General features: G+C 52.8%; 1 protein-coding gene across 4 annotated transcripts in view; it reads left to right on the forward strand.

Annotated features, from left to right (window-relative positions):
- Positions 1 to 1,993: 1,993 nt before the first annotated feature.
- The window catches only part of lrch4 (leucine-rich repeats and calponin homology (CH) domain containing 4), a 71,177-nt gene continuing 52,718 nt past the window's right edge, over positions 1,994 to 20,452 (forward strand). For 2 of the 4 annotated variants that reach the window (XR_009513251.1, XM_059975305.1), the window contains exon 1: positions 1,996 to 2,306. Coding sequence is in view for 2 of the 4 variants with exons in the window: in XM_059975305.1 (XP_059831288.1) it covers positions 2,003 to 2,306 (304 nt within the window). In the remaining 2 variants the exon portion in view is untranslated. Of the gene's footprint in view, positions 2,307 to 20,452 lie in introns of all 4 variants that reach the window. The other 2 variants (XM_059975306.1, XR_009513252.1) reach the window with 2 other exon arrangements.

Below are 20,452 nucleotides of genomic sequence, written 5' to 3' on the forward strand. Positions count from 1 at the left end.
TCTCTGCTGACATCGGATGGCAGGTGCGACATGGACATCAAAAGAAGAATAGGGATGGCAAAAGACACCTTTACGAGAATGGTGTACACTGACCACCACTAAACTAGGCATGACAGCCCACCTCAGAGTACTGAAATGTTTATCCCGTTATGTAATGTGGCTCAGATATTGGACAATATCATGAGGAAACGAATTGAAGCAGCCGAAGATATTGGAGCAGGATTAAGCCAGTCAGACAAGTCTGCTGCACCATTCCATCCTGACTGATTTATTTTCCCCCTCAACCCAATTCTCCTGCTTTCTCCTCATAACTTTTGACACCCTGACTGATCAAGAACCTATCTTCTGCTTTAACTATACCAATGACATTTGTCTGTGGCAACGATTTCCACAGATCCACCATCCTCTGGCTAAAGAAATTCGTCCTCATCTCTTTTCTGAAGGGGAACCCCCAGCAGCCAGAAAATTTGTTTCATAAATTCCGTTGTGTTTCTTTTCTTTCCTGTGAACGCCTGTGAGAAAATGGATCTCAGTATAGTAAATGGTGACATATACATACTTCGAAAATAAATTTACTTTATCACTGGTGTACCCATCAGATCCCAACCTGCATCATTCCACTGGGAGGACCACAGCCTAATCCCCCACCCCTCACTGTACACCTCATCAGCCAGCCCTCACTACCCTCTCACACTGTCCACCACCCCCTCACTGTCCATAGTCCAGCCCACTCCTCACTTAGACTCATGAGCACAGACACAGGCCCTTCAGCCCCTCCAGACCATGCGAACTTGCTATTCTGCCTAGTCCCATTAACCTGAATCTGGACCTTAGCCCTCCATACCACACCCATCCCTGTACTTAACCAAACTTCTCTTGAATGTTGAAATTGAACCCGTATCTATCACTCCCGGTGGCAGCTCATTCCACATTCACACCACGATCCTGTCCCCCTTTAAAAAATTCACCTTTGACCCTTACCATTACCTTTAGTTCTAGTCTCACCCAACATCAGTGGGGGAAAAACTGTTTGCAATAAGCCTATCTATAACCCCATAGTTGGCTTATAACTCTTATCAAATCACCCTTCACCCTCCTACATTCCAGGGAATAGTCCTAACCTATTCAACCTTCCCACAGCAACATCCTTGTAACTTTTATCTGCAATCAATCTTATTAATATCTTTCCTGTAGGTGTGACCAGAACCAGACACAATGCTCCAAATTTGCCCTCCAACCTCTTACACAACTTCGACATAACATCCCAACCCCTACACCATCCACTCCCAACCCTCTCCTCGCTGGCCACCCATTATACCATCCACTCCCCAGTTCTCACTAGCATCTCCTCACCAACATCCCACTCCAGTCCTGCACCCCATCCTTCCCCAGAATAATGGCGCCCAACTCCTCGTTCGCCAATCGCAAGTCACTGAGTTCTGTGCAGCCAATAACGTCAAAGTCCCGAACTTTCCGCTTTCTGCCAGTCAAAATATTCCCTTCGTTGATTGGCTAACTTCTCGGTCGCCTCGCGTATCGGTTTAAACTCTTCTATCTATTCCTTTTAGGTCAGAAAAAGAACTCTCCGGTTGGAGAGTTCAAGGTCGTTATCCACTCAATGAAAGTGTTGGGAGCGGAACATCGCCCCCGTTCCGCCCTCCTCACACGCGGCCGGACCTGCTGAGAGTCCGCAATATTTTCAGCTTCATTTCCCTTCCTTTCTCGGCTGACCTTGTTTTCAAGATTCTACTAGCTATGCACTGATTGGCTGAACTGACTCTTCCTCACTTTATTGACGATTCTCTTCCTCCCATTGGTGCAGACTGCAATTCCCAAATTCTGCTATTGGTTTAATCATTGTCTAGATCCAACCTACCAGCTATTGGCGAGGGAGCTGGCCCGGGGTGCTGTCAATCAGCGACAAAAGTCCCGCCCTGACGGCTCAATCCTGCTGTGATTTGCCGCTGGTTGAAGGGAGTTGTGTTGTGATTGGTGGAGGTTGATGTCAGTCGGGTCGGCCACGGATACTGTGCACCTAACTGGGAGTTGCGGTGTAACCCGGGGAGAGTTACGGTGTATCCCGGCGAGGTCGCGCCGCGTCTGGGTGCAGTCGCAGAACGGTCCCGGCATGGCGCCGGGCGAGGAGCCTCTGTCCGCCGACACCAGTGGCGCCAACCTGACCCGCAGCCTGGAGAAGGCGCTGGACGAGGCAGCGGGCACTGGCATCTTGAACCTCAGCAACAGGAAGCTGCGGGAGTTCCCCCGGGCCGCCAGCAACTATGACCTGTCCGACGTGATCCAGGCCGGTGAGTGAGGCGGGGGAGCGCGACTCCCCGCGGAGGGACGAGGGAGGTGGTGGAAGGGAAGGGGAAGGTGGGGTAGGGAGGTCTGAAAAAAGTGGAAGGAGAAGTTGGGTGTAGAAACTTGGGGAAAGGGTCCATCGAGGTTTGATGATGCTGAGGGTTTGGAATAATCCTCTATCTGGTCGACCTGCTGATTTCCTTCTCCCCCACCCCACGCCTCCAAGGTATTGTTGACATTGACCTGGTAACACAGACTGACGCAGTGCTGGAGGAACTCAGTAGGCCAGGCAGCATCTATGGAGCTGGCTCCAGGTTGGCCCCTGGCTCTCCAAACTTATTGGTTTCCAGGTTGCTCTGGGATGTGTGGGAGGAGAGCGTGGAATGATCTCTGGAATTCGAACAATTGGCTCTTGAAATCACCTGTGAAGTCCTAAACTGGACAGGACAGACTAAATAAGGGGTTGGAGAGCGTGGAGCAACTCCAAATGCTTACAGAGCCCAGAACCAGAGGTCGCAGCTTTGGGGTACAGGGTCTGCTGCTGAGGGTGCTCTTCACTGCAGGCAGACGAGGCTCTCATTTGCCATATGGTGTGGGGGGAGGTGTTGGTGGATGCACTTCTTAATGCAAGGGAGATCTGGGTCTGTGGGGATGGCTACCCATGTGGGATATAGACTCTGTCATGAGTGGCAGGGATGTGCCTAGGAGCCTCCTGTTGGTGCCATAGGTGAGCTTGGCCTCACTGTGCACATCCTCACCATTGCTGTGTGGCCCGCCCATCGTCTCCTCTCCCTAACGCAGGTTCCTCCCCAGCCTTGGCCCTCGCTGCCCCCCCACCCCATAACCTCATTCAGATTCTGATTTATTCATCACTCATGCACAAAAACATGCAGTAAAATCCTGTATGTTAGTAGCCAGCACCATCCTGGGATGTGCTGTCGCTGGAGATTCCACTGTCAACAAAGCACACCCACAACGTTCAGCAGACAATACAAGCAACAACCTCTCTCGCCCTCTTACCCTCCTCTAACCCCCCCCCCCCCACCCAGCACTCCATCTTCTTTGGGGCCACCCCCCCCCCCCCACAGGATGTAATCTGAGCTGCTGTTCGCTTGTTGGGGAGGATTGTGTCACACCAGCCGCCTGTTGTTGTCTGGATTGGAGAGGCCAGTTTGAGTTTTGTCCCTGTCTGTGACTGATCCCTCCCAGTGGCTGCAGGGTGAGAGGTCAGCCTGTGGACCCCCCCCCCCCAGAACTCAGGATGTCCATGCCCCCCCCCCCCCCCCCGCAGCTGGTGCTTTAGGGGATCATTGACCCGCCACCCCAAGAAGGAATGGATTTGGAAACTTGCCCATGTGACGGGGTCACAGGGGGTGAGAGCAGCTATGGGGGCTGGGGAATCCTCCCCGTTCTGAAGCTTGGTGACAGATATTCTCTTACCCCCCCCCCCCCACCAGGCAGCCGGTTTTGGGGGCTGTTGTACCGCTGTTTGCAGGATTTCTGTGTAAGACGGCTGCTGGGTACCCCAGTGTCTGGGTGGTCGGGGGAGTTGCTTACAGGGTTGTAGGGCAGAGTGTTTCCCTGACCCTGGAAAGTAAACCAGACTTCACCACTCAGCTGAAGCCTTCTTCCCAGCTCCTCCTCCCCACCCCCAGAGGTGCTGAACCTGGCGCTCTTCTGTGTAAGTCATGGACCTTTTCAGAACTGAGAGTGATTGATTTCTGGATATTGGAAGTGCAAAGTAAATATATTATCAAGGTGTGTGTATGCCATCATTGAATTTATGAAAATCTTTACATAAACAAAGACTGACAAACAACCAATGTCCAAAAGAAGACATACTAAATAATACTGAGCACACGAGTAATAAGTTCCCTGGGTCTATTGAAAGCCGAGGTTGGTAGCTTCTTGGTTAGTCAGGATGTCGAGGGTCATGGGGTTAAGAGGGAAATTAAATCAGCCGTGATGGAATGGCAGAGCAGACTCAATGAGTCAAATGGTCTAATTCTGCTCCAATGCCTTATCAGCTAAGAGGTTAAAGCATGGATTCTCAACCTGGAGTCCACAGACCCCTGGTTTAATTGTTGGACTCCACGGCATAAGAGGTTGGGACTCCTGGTCTAAAGAGTCTGTAAGTTGTGGATTCAGTTCAGAGTTGTCCACACCAGCTCAGGAGCCTGATGGTTGCAGGGTATTAACTGTCCCCGAACCATGTGGCTCCTGTACCGCCTGCCTGATCTTAGTAATAAGAACAGGGAAGGGTCCTTGATAGTGGATGGTGACAACCTTGTAGACGTGCTCATTGGGAAGGAGGGTTTTTCCTGTGACAGACTGGGCTGTGTCCTGGTAGCCTTTTCATTCCATGGCTTTGATGTTTACATACCCGGACATGGTGCATCCTATTAGGTGGGATGCGGGGATGTGGCACTGCTCTTGTTGACACCACCAGTCTGAGGGCAGAATGGCCTCCCACAGCTCCTGGTACTTGTATAGCTAATGAGAAGTGCCGTTAAGTCGTGCGCCATATCTGGAGCCACTCCTTACCACTGGAAGGGGTGTGGAATGTAAGGGTGAGGGTTGGGGTGGAGGTTTGCACAGGCGGCATCATCTGTACCTTCTAGAGTTTCAGGTCTGAACTGGGATATTGAGATGTCCACAGAGGATAGCTGCCAACTGCCACATTCCAGGCTGCAAGGTCACGTTGGGGAAAGCACTGAAGCCTGGTGCCACTGCAAGTTGGCTTGTGGAGAAGGACCGCAGTATAGGGTTCTTCCGCTACTGGAGAGAGACGGGCCGGGCTGGATGAGGAGGCCCCTCAATTATGGTAGAGTGCACTGCCACAGGAATGGCAACACGGGAATGTAACGGAACCGAATAAAACACCATCACAAGTTTTATTCTTCTAAAGTAATCTTTTATTGTGAATTCAGTTTATTTTGATTTTAAAAACAGAGACAGCAAGGCTGGTCTCTCAGCAATCATTGCCAGGTCTGACTCTCCCTTCCAGCCCGTTCAGCACATGGATCAATACTCAAATAGAGAGATGTTAGCTTTAAGTTTTAGCATCAAATACCTCATTTTCTTCTTTTAGACCCTGTAGTTTAGGCCAATTATCCAGGGGATGTGGGCATCGTCTCTGGCGTCCTGGACGTGGACTGTGTCTGTGTGGCGGCCTGTGTCAGCGTGGGGTGATGATTGGCCCAGCCTCCCTGTGGTCGGTTGGTCTCCCAATAGGATGAGCTGGATGTGTTGTAATGTCAGTTCCACAGCCTCGTGGTAACTCCACTGAAATCTGTCTTGTTTAAATTGAATTCAGCTTAAACTCCAGCTAAATGTCAAAGTAAATTTTCTTGCAGAGATTTACAGGAAAATAAAGAAATAGAATAGAATTTATGAAAACTATGCCTAAAGACTGATAAACAGCCAATGTGCAAAAGAAGACAAATTGTATAAAGTTTAAAAAATTATACTGAGAACATGAGTTGCAGAACATTTGAAACTATCTGCAGGGTGTGGAATCAGTTGTGGTGAATGATGTTATGCACGCCAGTTCAGGAGCCTGATGGTTGTAGGTTAGTAACTGTTCCTGAACTTGGTGGTGTTGCGCTTAAAGCTCATGTACTTCCTTCACCATGGTTAGTGTGAAGAGAGCATGGCCTAGATGGAGCTCCTTATAAATGTACTTGATGGTGGGAGGGTTTTGCCTGTGGCCACTGGGCTGTGTCTGTCACTTCTTGCAGGCTTTTCTGTTGTTGGCCTTTGGTGTTTCTGTATCAAGCTGTGATGTAAACTCCCTACCACACATCTCTAGAAGTTAGTCAAAGTTTTAGATGACGTGCCAAATCTGCGCAAACAAACAGCATGAGCACAGATCAACAATGCAAAGCCAACTGGTCTGGGTTCTCGTTGCCTCTAGATGGGCTTTCTCTGGCTGAATCTGCCATGTCCACACAACTCTTAATTTGCTCTTCCACTCAAGGATGAGTATTTCGTGTCTCTGCCTCATAACTGTATCAGCACACCTTATGTGAAACATCCAGAGGGGCGCAGGGAAGCCACTGCAGAGCGTTGTGTCCTCGCGGCAGTGAGTAGCACACGGCGTCGTGTCCTCGCGGCTGTGAGTAGCGCATGGCGTCGTGTCCTCGCGGCAGCGAGTAGCGCACGGCGTCGTGTCCTCGCGGCAGCGAGTAGCGCACGGTGTCGTGTCCTCGCGGCAGCGAGTAGCGCACGGCGTCGTGTCCTCGCGGCAGCGAGTAGCGCACGGCGTCGTGTCCTCGTGGCAGTGAGTAGTACACAGGGTCGAGTCCTCGTGGCAGTGAGTAGGACACAGCGTCGCGTCCTCATTCCGGTGAGTAGTACACGGTGTCGTGTCCTCACAGCATTGTGTCCCTGTTCCAGTGAGTAGTGCACGGCGTCGTGTCCCTGTTCCAGTGAGTAGTGCACAGCGTCGTGTCCTCGTTACAGTCAGTAGCGCACGGCGTCGTGTCCTCGCGGCAGTGAGTAGCACACGGCGTCGTGTCCTCGCGGCAGTGAGTAGCGCACGGCGTCGTGTCCTCGTTACAGTCAGTAGCGCACGGCGTCGTGTCCTCGCGGCAGTGAGTAGCACACGGCGTCGTGTCCTCGCGGCAGTGAGTAGCGCACGGCGTCGTGTCCTCGCGGCAGTGAGTAGTGCACGGCGTCGTGTCCTCGCGGCAGCGAGTAGCGCACGGCGTCGTGTCCTCGCGGCTGTGAGTAGCGCACGGCGTCGTGTCCTCGCGGCAGTGAGTAGCGCACGGCGTCGTGTCCTCGCGGCAGTGAGTAGCGCACGGCGTCGTGTCCTCGCGGCAGTGAGTAGCGCACGGCGTCGTGTCCTCGCGGCAGTGAGTAGCGCACGGCGTCGTGTCCTCGCGGCAGCGAGTAGCGCACGGCGTCGTGTCCTCGCGGCAGCGAGTAGCACACGGCGTCGTGTCCTCGCGGCAGTGAGTAGGACACAGCGTCGTGTCCTCGTTACAGTCAGTAGTACACGGTGTCGTGTCCTCACAGCATTGTGTCCCTGTTCCAGTGAGTAGTGCACGGCGTCGTGTCCCTGTTCCAGTGAGTAGTGCACAGCGTCGTGTCCTCGTTACAGTCAGTAGCGCACGGCGTCGTGTCCTCGCGGCAGTGAGTAGCACACGGCGTCGTGTCCTCGCAGCAGTGAGTAGCGCACGGCGTCGTGTCCTCGTTACAGTCAGTAGCGCACGGCGTCGTGTCCTCGCGGCAGTGAGTAGCACACGGCGTCGTGTCCTCGCGGCAGTGAGTAGCGCACGGCGTCGTGTCCTCGCGGCAGTGAGTAGTGCACGGCGTCGTGTCCTCGCGGCAGCGAGTAGCGCACGGCGTCGTGTCCTCGCGGCTGTGAGTAGCGCACGGCGTCGTGTCCTCGCGGCAGTGAGTAGCGCACGGCGTCGTGTCCTCGCGGCAGTGAGTAGCGCACGGCGTCGTGTCCTCGCGGCAGTGAGTAGCGCACGGCGTCGTGTCCTCGCGGCAGCGAGTAGCGCACGGCGTCGTGTCCTCGCGGCAGCGAGTAGCGCACGGCGTCGTGTCCTCGCGGCAGCGAGTAGCGCACGGCGTCGTGTCCTGGCGGCAGTGAGTAGCGCACGGCGTCGTGTCCTGGCAGCAGTGAGTAGTACACAGCATCGTGTCCTCGCAGCATTGTGTCCCTGTTCCAGTGAGTAGTGCACGGTGTCGTGTCCCTGTTCCAGTGAGTAGTGCACGGTGTCGTGTCCTCGCAGCATTGTGTCCCTGTTCCAGTGAGTAGTGCACGGCGTCGTGTCCCTGTTCCAGTGAGTAGTGCACAGCGTCGTGTCCTCGTTACAGTCAGTAGTGCACGGCGTCGTGTCCTCGCGGCAGTGAGTAGCGCACGGCGTCGTGTCCTCGCGGCAGTGAGTAGCGCACGGCGTCGTGTCCTGGCGGCAGTGAGTAGTACACAGCATCGTGTCCTCGCAGCATTGTGTCCCTGTTCCAGTGAGTAGTGCACGGTGTCGTGTCCCTGTTCCAGTGAGTAGTGCACGGTGTCGTGTCCTCGCAGCATTGTGTCCCTGTTCCAGTGAGTAGTGCACGGCGTCATGTCCTCGTTCCAGTGAGTAGTGCACGGTGTCGTGTCCCTGTTCCAGTGAGTAGTGCACGGTGTCGTGTCCTCGCAGCATTGTGTCCCTGTTCCAGTGAGTAGTGCACAGCGTCGTGTCCTCGTTACAGTCAGTAGTGCACGGCGTCGTGTCCTCGCGGCAGTGAGTAGCACACGGCGTCGTGTCCTCGCGGCAGTGAGTAGTACACAGCATCGTGTCCTCGCAGCATTGTGTCCCTGTTCCAGTGAGTAGTGCACGGTGTCGTGTCCCTGTTCCAGTGAGTAGTGCACGGCGTCATGTCCTCGTTACAGTCAGTAGTGCACGGCGTCGTGTCCTCGCGGCAGTGAGTAGCGCACGGCGTCGTGTCCTCGCGGCAGTGAGTAGCGCACGGCGTCGTGTCCTGGCGGCAGTGAGTAGTACACAGCATCGTGTCCTCGCAGCATTGTGTCCCTGTTCCAGTGAGTAGTGCACGGTGTCGTGTCCCTGTTCCAGTGAGTAGTGCACGGTGTCGTGTCCTCGCAGCATTGTGTCCCTGTTCCAGTGAGTAGTGCACGGCGTCATGTCCTCGTTCCAGTGAGTAGTGCACGGTGTCGTGTCCCTGTTCCAGTGAGTAGTGCACGGTGTCGTGTCCTCGCAGCATTGTGTCCCTGTTCCAGTGAGTAGTGCACAGCGTCGTGTCCTCGTTACAGTCAGTAGTGCACGGCGTCGTGTCCTCGCGGCAGTGAGTAGCACACGGCGTCGTGTCCTCGCGGCAGTGAGTAGTACACAGCATCGTGTCCTCGCAGCATTGTGTCCCTGTTCCAGTGAGTAGTGCACGGTGTCGTGTCCCTGTTCCAGTGAGTAGTGCACGGCGTCATGTCCTCGTTCCAGTGAGTAGTGCACGGCGTCGTGTCCTCGCGGCAGTGAGTAGTACACATCGTCGTGTCCTCACGGCAGTGAGTAGTGCACAGCATCGTGTCCCTGTTCCAGTGAGTAGTGCACAGCGTCGTGTCCTCGCGGCAGTGAGTAGTGCACAGCGTCGTGTCCTCGCGGCAGTGAGTAGTGCACAGCGTCGTGTCCTCGCGGCAGTGAGTAGTGCACAGCGTCGTGTCCTCGCGGCAGTGAGTAGTGCACAGCGTCGTGTCCTGGCGGCAGTGAGTAGTGCACGGCGTCGTGTCCTCGCGGCAGTGAGTAGTGCACGGCGTCGTGTCCTCGCGGCAGTGAGTAGTGCACGGCGTCGTGTCCTCGCGGCAGTGAGTAGTGCACGGCGTCGTGTCCTCGCGGCAGTGAGTAGTGCACGGCGTCGTGTCCTGGCGGCAGTGAGTAGTGCACGGCGTCGTGTCCTCGCGGCAGTGAGTAGTGCACGGCGTCGTGTCCTCGCGGCAGTGAGTAGTGCACGGCGTCGTGTCCTGGCGGCAGTGAGTAGTGCACGGCGTCGTGTCCTGGCGGCAGTGAGTAGTGCACGGCGTCGTGTCCTCGCGGCAGTGAGTAGTGCACGGCGTCGTGTCCTCGCGGCAGTGAGTAGTGCACGGCGTCGTGTCCTCGCGGCAGTGAGTAGTGCACGGCGTCGTGTCCTCGCGGCAGTGAGTAGTACACAGTGTCGTGTCCTCGTGGTAGTGAGTAATACACAGTGTCGTGTCCTCATGGTAGTGAGTAGTACATAGCGTCGTGTCCTCATTCCGGTGAGTAGTACACAACGTCGTGTCCTCGTTCCAGTGAGTAGTACACAGAGTCGTGTCCTCGTTCCAGTGAGTATTACACAATGTTGTGTCCTCGTTTCAGTGAGTATTACACAATGTTGTGTCCTCGTGGCAGTGAGTAGTACACAGTGTTGTGTCCTCATGGTAGTGAGTAGTACATAGTGTCGCGTCCTCATTCCGGTGAGTAGTGCACAGCGTCGTGTCCTCGTGGTAGTGAGTAGTACACAGCGTCGTGTCCTCGTGGTAGTGAGTAGTACACAGCGTCGTGTCCTCGTGGTAGTGAGTAGTACACAGCGCCGTGTCCTCGTGGTAGTGAGTAGTACACAGCGTCGTGTCCTCGTGGTAGTGAGTAGTACACAGCGTCGTGTCCTCGTGGTAGTGAGTAGTACACAGCGTCGTGTCCTCGTGGTAGTGAGTAGTACACAGCGCCGTGTCCTCGTAGTAGTGAGTAGTACACAGCGTCGTGTTCTCGTGGTAGTGAGTAGTACACAGTGTCGTGTCCTCGTGGTAGTGAGTAGTACATAGCGTCGCGTCCTCATTCCGGTGAGTAGTGCACAGCGTCGTGTCCTCGTGGTAGTGAGTAGTACACAGCGTCGTGTCCTCGTGGTAGTGAGTAGTACACAGCGTCGTGTCCTCGTGGTAGTGAGTAGTACACAGCGCCGTGTCCTCGTTCCAGTGAGTAGTACACAGTGTCGTGTCCTCGTGGCAGTGAGTAGTACACAGCGTTGTCGTGGTTGCAGTGCCAATGATCACTGGTCGGTGTCAATTCCTGCCACTCTCAGGAAAGAGTTTGCATGGTCTTCCCGTGACAGTGTGGGGTTCCTCTGTGTGCTCTGGTTTCTAAAAGTTAGGATTAGTGAGTTGTGGGCATACTGTGTTAGAAGCTTTGCACCCAGAGTATTCTCAGACTGGTATTCGATGCACTTCACTGTGCATTTCAATGTACATGTAGCAAATAAATCTTTAGGTCCAGGTGATTTATTTAAAAGTTTGAGGTCTTTGCACCCTGCTTTCAGAGTAGTGTTGCCTTGTGGACTGTTGCGCTGTACTGGTGGACTTTGGTTTGTGTGAGCCTCCATTGGTTCTGGACAAATTTTCCTCTGCACAATGAGACCATTGCTCGTTCCACCTTGATATTCTGCTGCAGTGAGGGAGAGCGGAGTTGGATTCCAAAGTGAGCATGGTTTGAGACACATTGGATTTGGTAGCCTTGTAGACTGGGAACTGAACCTACAGCCAGAGCAAAGAGTTACGTAGCAGTGGAGATTAAGGTTTATCAGCAATTGCCTTGAGATAAGTAACATTTCCAAGGCCATTCAGAGGGAATCTTGGTGTTGCCTGGGAACGTTGTTCTCAGGCTATCACCAGATGCTGCAGCAGTGTGTACTATCTACCAGATGCACGACAATAACACACTGAAGTTCCTAAGGCAGCACCTTCCAGACCCACGACCACTACCATCCAGAAGGACGAGAACAGCAGATACCTGGGAACACCACCACTTGGAAATCCCCCTCCAAGTCGCTCACCTTCCTGACTTGGAAACATATCACCATTCCTTCATTGTCACTGGGTCAAAATTCCCTCCCTAACAGCACTGTGGGTGTACCTACACCTCAGGGACTGTAGCGATTCAATAAGTCAGTTCATCACCAGCTTCTCAAGGGCAACTAGGAATGGGCAATAGATGCTGGCTTGGCTGGTGACACCCACATCCCCTAAATGAATAAATTAAAAAAAGACACCTCCCTCATTGACTAGAGCCTCTCTATGGCAGGAACTTACCAAGTCTTGGAATAAGTTCCTGTCCATTGACCCCAGGATTAGCAAGTGAGGATTTTGGGGGGGGGGTGGAATTAGCCAGGATTCCTGCCCCCCCAGCTCAGCTCAGTAGAGCTCCCTATCACTGCTCAGTGACCCCTGGGGTTAAAGGGGAATCGGTCAAACTTCCTGCTCCTGGTGCTGCCGAGTGATGGTCTAAGTCTGGCGCCCACAATGTTATGTTGGTGCCTGAGTGTTTGGCAACATCTGCCATATGTGTATGGGTTGTTTCACCATTTCCATGTACATGTAAAAAAATAAAATTAATCTGAAATAATTTGTGATTATGTTGGATGATCTTGCTTTTGTTCTGTGTCCTACGGTGGCTGGAGGTCGTCTATTGACATACAGGCCGAGGTGGTCCCGATACTGAGCTGGTGATCCAGGGGTCTGTGGTGAACGTGAACCATGGAGTTAATGTAATAAATCTGGGTGAAACTGGAGCTGTGAGATTCCACTTGATTCAGAAAACATAGAAGTCTGCAGTACAGTACAGGCCCTTCGGCCCACAATGTTGTACCAACCATAAGACCCTAATGTATCTGCCTCCACCACCACCCTTGGCAGGGCATTCTACTCACCCACCACTCTGTGTTTTTAAAAAAAAACAGTCTTTGACTTCCACCCTAAACTTTCCTCCAATCACCTAAAAATAATGTCCTCCTGTATTAGCCATTTCCTCCCTGGTAAATGTCTGTAGCTGTCCACTCTTATCTGTACCTCTGACTGTCTTGTACACTTCCATCAAGTTGCCTCTCATTCTTCTTTGCTCCATAGGGAAAAACTCTAGGGCGCTCAATCATTCCTGGTAAATCTCCTCTGCATCCTCTCTGAAGCTTCCACATCCTTCCGAAAATGAGGCGACCAAAGTGCACCGTTAACATAGGATATTACAGCACAGTACAGGCCCTTTGTCCCACGATGTTGTGCTGACCCTTTAACCTACTCAAAGATCAACCTAACTGTTCCCTCCCACATAACCCTCCATTTCTCTGTTGCCTCTGTGCCTCTCTAAGAGTCTTTTCAATGTTCTCAGTCTTTATCACAACGCATATGCACAAAATAACATCCTTGGGTCTGCTGCCTGCCAACCCCCCTCCTCGTCCGATCCATCGCGACTCCCCCTGAGAGAATTCATCAGAGGGGCCCTGCCTGCACGGCTGCTGGTTGCTCCCTGAGTCACCAAAGTGAGGAGTGGGCTATCCTCAATCGCTGACCAGCAACCTGGGCATGTGGTGCAGGAGAGACCGGGTGCCTGGCTGTGGGGCGGAGGCAGCCCCTCCTCACCCCAAAACCCTGCATCCTGCTCCTGTGCCAATGACAGGAAGCCCCTGTGTGCAGCCGAAACCACATCCTGTGCGAGTCGGGTGGGGGGGGGGGGGGAGTCAGCGTAGTGTGGGTGGCAGTTGGGCGTTACGACCTACACACTCATCATTGTTCACCCTCTGGCTGCACCCCCGGGGCAAGTGTACAGGGGTTGTGGGTGGAGGCCAAGAGCCAGGGGTGGGAGGAATGAGTGATGGGCAGAATGGCCTGTTTCTCTCTCTGCCAGCTGTCTTGCACTGTGCATTTGTTTCCTGTTGATTTTTTACCTCACCGCACAGTGCAGCGTCGATGATCTGCAGAGATAATCATGCAAGCAGTGAACACTACTTCACCGTTCTGCTCTCATATCTGTTGAATTTTATATTTAATAGTAGTTTATAGCTTACTTTAACACTCTACTGCAGCCACAAAAGAGCAAGGTCCACAAAGTATGTCAGTGGTGACATACTTTGTCCCACATGATCAGGCTTTGCTCGCTGGTGAGCGCTTCCTCCGCACCATCTGGGAGTGACCACCACCCCCCCCGTCACCCGAGAGGGTGGCAAAACGGCCTTACAGTGGGTAGTGGTCAGAATGAGAGGATGGTGGGGAATTGCCCCGCACCCTGCACAGCGGTGGGTCGGGATTTGGGCAAGGATGGTAGAGCAGTGGTTCCCTCTCTCTCTCTCTCTGCAGCTGAGGCCTGCTCTTGCATCACTCTGCTTCCTCTTTCTGTTGAACTCTGCAGCCTGTCCCTGCCTCCCGTGACCACCCGCAGGCCTTGCTCAGACACACACCAGTCAGTCAGCTGGCACAGTGACCGGCCCCTGATCCACTCCCTGTCTCTGTGACTCTTCTTCCCACCACCAGCCCCGACCGCACAGCACTGGCCTATACACCCCTCCAATCTCTGTAACCCCCTCCCCGTGACCGCATACATACACCCCCCAGCCCCTTTACCCATCCCCATTTCTGTAACCCCTCCACCCATTTTACTGCTGGCTTTGGAAATTGGAGGCTGGAGGTCTGTCCCATCAAAATCAGAACCCGGTGCCTGTCCTGGGTCGGTGGCATCTGTGGACTGACTAACAGAGCCGCTCGCCAGCCTCTGGTGGGTGATGTCTGCTTTGTCCCAAGCCCCATGGCTCACCCCCTCCTCCCATTCTGTGTGACCCCTGCTGCTGAGTGAGCGAGGACGGAAGTTGTGTCAGAAGTTGCAGGATGAGGGTGCTGGTTGGTGAGGGAGGGGCTGCGAGAGTTTGTGAGCCCAGGACCCTGACTTGTGTTCTCACAGCAGCTGCTCCAAGTTCTCCGGAACTTGAGCAATGTGTTCCTCAGCTGGCCTCCAGGCAGAGTCCACCCTCCACCCCCACTGCTGTGCATCCTGCCAATGTTTCAGCTGTCTCTGGACATTGTGGACGTTCTCACTGGGAATCGGCCAGGAGAGGCTTACTGTCACCCTTCCCATTGGGCGTCCGTCCGTCCGTCTCACTGGGGTGCAAGTTCACATTCCCTTAGTGACTAACTTCAGGGTTACGGACCCCACATTTAAATCAGGATTGGGTTTAAATCAGGAGTTTGTTAAAGACTAAGTTGTATCAAGAAATATAAAATATTAAATAACTAGTGCAAAAGGTAGTGTTCTTGGACTATTCAGAAATCTGATGGCGGAGGGGAAGAAGCTGAATGTGAGCCTTCAGGCTCCTGTAGCATCTCTCTGATGGCAGCAATGAGAAGAGGGCATGTCTGAGATGGTAATGGTAGTTAAAATCTGAATCAGAATGCTGTATGTTTGTATGTATGACGTATGTTGTGAAATTCGTTGTTTTACGGCAGTAGTATGGTGCAATACAGAAAACAAACTATTATTAGCAATCTCTAACATGTTGAGCGTGTGTCTTCAGCCTCCTGTAGCACCTCCCTGATAGTGGTAAGGGGATGGCATGCCCTGGGTGGTGAGGGCCCTTCATGATGGATGCTGCCTTCTTGAAGCATCAGCTTTTGAAGATGCCCTCGATGTCAGGGCCAGTTTCACCCTGGACATTGCTGATGTCTCGTACACTGGTGGGGTGAGGCTACCCCTTGCTGGAGAGGTTGAGGGAGGTGGTGTCTGAGGTGTGGGTCGGCGAGGAGGAGATGTTGCACAGAGTCTGGGATTGCACAGCAAAACACACAGCTCAGAACTGGGCCCTTAAAAGAGAAGCAGAGATCAGCTGAATTTATCACGGGTGCGTGGAAATATACGGTGAAATGTATCGCTTGTGTCTACAGCCCGAGGATTGAAAGTGTCACCGTGCTTGTGGTACCAGCAGAGCCAGTCCACAACTTACAACCTGTACACCTTTGGAATGTGGGAGGAAGGCCACACGGTCCCCAGGAAGAACATACCGGTATCTTACAGACAACCTGGGTCGCCAATGCTGTAAAGCCCTTCCACCCATCCGTCTGTGCTGACCACCTACATCCAAATTTACCAGCTCTTGTGAATCATTCTCTCCCCGCCCCACTGGAACTGAGCAAGCAAACTCCCCTCCAGTTCTGGTGGGGGTGGGTGGTTCCAGCAAAGGGGTTGGTCTTGGTACCTGAGATTGGCTGGGTTAGGGGGAGCAAGGGGTGAGTGGGACCTGGTACCTGGTTCCTGACTTGATCTCAAATGACATTTCAGCAAATCTCCTGAGGCAGGGACAGATGGAGACCCAGCCTAGTCAGAAAACAGTCTGTGTTTCATTTGGGATGGGGGAGGAGCGGCTTGTCTGTAGCCTGGGGATAGGGACTGTGACATGGGGGTGGGCTTGGTGTGGTATGTCTGTGGGGAGGGGTGAATTTGTGGTTAAAGAGTCTCTGTGTAACAAGCAGAGGTTTGGGCAGTGGTGTGCCTGTGTCTTAGGGGAGAAATGTGTGAGTGTCTGTGGGGGGGGGGGAGTGGACAGGTGACCTTGTGTCTGGGAGGGGATGTGTCTGAATCCTCTTGTCCCAGTCTATCCCATCCCCTGTCCCTGTCTCCACACCCCCCCCCCCCCCCAGTCAGGCTGCCGGCCAGCTTGGTCGTTTGGATCATGTGCAACAAGAAGCATGAAAAGCTTGTCGTGCACACTGTTACAAAGATCAAATCGTTACACAGTGCACTGTGATAGAACAAGGTCAGAATGCAGAAGAAAGTACAACAGCTGCGGAGAAAGTGCAGAACAGGTAGACAATAATGAGATAGATTGTGGTCAGGACTCCAACTTATCATTGTAAAGCAGGCTAGAGACAGCAACAAGCTGAACCCTGGTGTTCAGACCATCCTCAGGTCCCTCGATCACATTGTGGGTCCAGTGTAGTCCCTGTGTGTGTGGGGGGGGGGGTCCAGTGTAGACCCTGTGTGTGTGTGTGGGGGGGGGGGTCCAGTGTAGACCCTGTGTGTGTGTGGGGGGGGTCCAGTGTAGACCCTGTGTGTGTGTGTGGGGGGGGGTCCAGTGTAGACCCTGTGTGTGTGTGTGGGGGGGGGGGGTCCAGTGTAGACCCTGTGTGTGTGTCTCCGTGTGTGTGTGGGGGGGGGTCCAGTGTAGACCCTGTGTGTGTGTGTGTGTGGGGGGGGTTCCCAGTGTAGACCCTGTGTGTGTGGGGGGGGGGGGGGGGTGTTCCAGTTTAGACTCTGCACACTCCTCCCTGCGTGTACGTGTCCCATGCTGAGTTCCATCAAGCTTTCATCCACTGTGATGACCACCAGGACAAAAATAATGGTGCCGTCGGAGTAGAAATGACCAGTTTTGCTGGGAGTGTCTCTCTGCCCCACCCAGGCAGAATCACAGGGAGCTAAATCCCTACTGCCTCTCCCACCCCAACATGCCAGGCACAGTCCCTTGTTCCCCGCACCCACGCCCCACTGACTGCTGTCAGTCAGTTCTGTACTGGTGTTTTGTTACCATGGACGTCCCCCCACCCCCGTGGCTCCTTCTCTCTTGTCACTACACCCTGTCTGGAACCTAAGCCGGCTTGTGAAAGGCAGGGAGTCTAATTCCAACTGGCTGGCAGGCCCCTACCATGAAAGCAAGCGAAGGCTTGTAACCTACCATGGTAACCACTGCTGTTTCTCAGAAATAAAGTGGCAGGATTAATTTACTGAGGTAAATATTAGCTTTGTGTGGAAGGGAGGCACGAGGGATTGTGGGCTGTGGTAGTCCGTTGCTATGGGTACAGCTGGAAGCTAGGCCTTTCTCTACCTTCCCTCCATCCCAGATGCCCACATTCCCAAAATTTCTCACTTTATAGGAAGGGCAAGACAGGAGCAAGAGGGGAAAATGCTCGCCTGGTATCACTGCCCCACTGTCTCTCTGTCATGGCACGGGCTCTTATGAAGAGGATTGTGGCCAGTTCTGGCCTTCTATCTGAAGGATGTCCTTGATATAGAGGAAGGGCACTGAATGTTGACTGGACTATTGGAGGGAGAGACCCTTAGCAGTGTTGTGTTGAGAGATCTTGTGCAAAGAGTTCATCACTCCCTGAAAGTGACTGCAGAGGTTGATGGGGTGGTAAAGAAGGGGCAAACAGAATGTCTGCCTTTATTAGTTGAGGAACTGGATTCCAGAGTCAAGAAGTTATGTTGCAGAGATATATGTATATTTATAAAAACCAGTTAAGCCACATCTGCATTATTCTGCTTCATTTTAAGCTCCATTTTCCTATCTTCTATGTGCCTATCTAAATGCCCCTAATGTAGCAGGTTGCATGCATTCACCACTCTGTATTTTAAAACAACCTTGCCCTTGAAGTCCTCTACCACCCCCCACCAAAATTTTCCTGGTATTAAAAGTCTGCCCCCTTGCAATAGCCATTTCAGCTCTGCCGAATCCTCGGGCTGTCCACTCTATTTTTGTCCTTCATTATTCTGTACACCCTGGATCAGTGGTTCTGTGTGAGCAGCACTTACAGCGCGACATTGAGCTCACAACGCTGGAGATGAACCAGAGCTCAAGAGAAGCAGCTATGATCTGCGCAGAGCTGTCAAGGCTGTGAAACAACAAAACAGGTAGAAGACTGAGGCAAGATTCACAATGAATAGCACTTGTGGCCAGGCTGCATACCATCGCAGATTTCTGAGCCAAATGTTGTGGTGCTGCCAACATCGTGGCCTCTCTCCCAGATGAACTCAATCGCTTTTACACCCGGTTCGATGTTGTTAACCCTGAGCCTCCGAGGAAAGCCACTGCTACAACCTGCAACCTGGCCATCTCTGAGGCTGAGGTACGCAGATGTTTCCAACAAGCGGTCAATCGCAAGGCTGCGGGACCAGATGGCGTCCCAGGTCGAGTACTCAGGATGTGCACAGTACAACTGCCAGGCGTGTTTACTGACATTTTTAATCTCTCCCTCTCCCAGTGTAGAGTGTCCTCCTACTTCAAATTATCCACCATTGTCCCTGTACCAGAAAAGCCCAATGTAACTTGCCTGAATGTCTGGCAGCCTGTCACATTCACCTCAATAATAAGCAAATCCTTTGAGAGGCTGGTCAAGAATTACATCTGCAGCTTGTTACCACCCAAACTGGACCCACTACAATTTGCCTACTGACAGAACCGATTGACAGATGATGCAATGGCCACTGCTCTACATACCGTCCTGACACATCTGGAGAAGGATGCTTCTGTGAGAATGCTGCTCTTGGACTACAGTTCCATCCAGGCTCGACAAGAAGCTCAGAGACCTCAGCCTTGACCCTGCCTTGTGCAGCTGCATCCCAGACTTTGCGGCAGGTTGTGAAAGTGGGCTCCCTCACCTCCATTCCTCTGACTCTCAATACAGGAGCCCCTCCTTTTCTCCCTGTATACCCATGACTGTGTCGCCACCCACTGCTCTAATTTGCTAATGACGATACATTGATTGGCCCTATCTCAGACAAGAACAAGGTGGCCTACAGGGAAGAAGTCATCTCTCTGACACAGTGGTGTCAAGAAAACAACCTCTCCCTCAATGCCGCAAAGCAGAGGAGCTGGTTGTGGATTACAGGGGGAATTGGGATGGGCTAACCCCTATTGACATCAGTGGATCTGGGGTTGAGAGGGTAAACAGCTTCAAGTTCCTCAGCATCCACATCACCGAGGACCTCACGTGGTCTGTACACACCAGCTGTGTGGTGAAAAACACACAACAGCGCCTCCTTCACCTCAGATAGTTGAAGAAGTTTGGTATGGGCCCCCAAATCCTAAGAACTTTCTACAGGGGAGCAATTGAGAGCATCCTGACTGGCTGCATCACTGCCTGGTATGGGAACTGTACCTCCCTTAATCGCAGGACTCTGCAGACAGTGGTGCGGACAGCCCAGTGCATCTGTAGTTGTGAACTTCCCATGATTCAGGACATTTACAAGGACAGGTGTGTGAAAAGAGCCTGTCGGATCATTGGGGACCCGAGTCATCCCAACCACAACCTATTCCAGCTGCTACCATCCGGGAAATGGTACCGTGGCATAAAAGCCAGGACCAACAGGCTGTAGGACAGCTTCTTCCACCAGGCCATCAGATTGATGAACTCATGCTGATTTGAGTGTACTCTATATTACATTGACTGTTCTATTGATTATAAATTATTATACTATGATTGCACATTTAGATGGAGACATAACGTAAAGATTTTGACTCCTCACGTATGTGAAGGATGTTAGAAATAGTCATTTCGATTCAATTCAACCTCTGAGAGCTGTTGTAATTGTACCGAGATCACACTCTAATCGCTGGCCTTTAATTTCACAGTCAAGCTGGTGACTCCCCCTCTGCACAGCATCAGGCCCACTGGGATTGAGTAGTAGCTAACTGAACTTGTCCTCTGTAAAGTCAGACAATGCAGAGACTCGCCCTTCAACCCAACTCAGCCTGCTTGCCCATTTTGCTGGACCCATTCCTCCAAACCTTCCCTGTCCAACAGTCTGTAAAACTTCCTCTGGCAGTTTGTTCCATATACTGACCTGCCTCTGGGTGAACAAGTTAAAGAGAAAGGATAAAGTGAGTTTTATTTGTCACACGTACATCGAAATGCATTGTGAAATGGGTTATTTGCATCTGAGGATTGTGCTTGGCACACCCCACAAGTGCTGCTGTGCTTCTGGCCCCAGCACCTACCTGACACGTCATGAAGGCCCGAGAGAGGCTGGGCCTGCCTCACCTCCGACCCCTGGTCAGATCACCCCTTGATCCCCTGTGGTTTGCCTACCAGAGGCACATCGGAGTCAATGATGCTGTCATCTATCTGCTGAGGAATCTACTCCCATTTGGATAAGCTGGGCAGCGC

The sequence above is a fragment of the Hypanus sabinus genome, chromosome 7 (assembly GCF_030144855.1).
Source record: "Hypanus sabinus isolate sHypSab1 chromosome 7, sHypSab1.hap1, whole genome shotgun sequence".
NCBI classification, from domain to species: domain Eukaryota; kingdom Metazoa; phylum Chordata; class Chondrichthyes; order Myliobatiformes; family Dasyatidae; genus Hypanus; species Hypanus sabinus.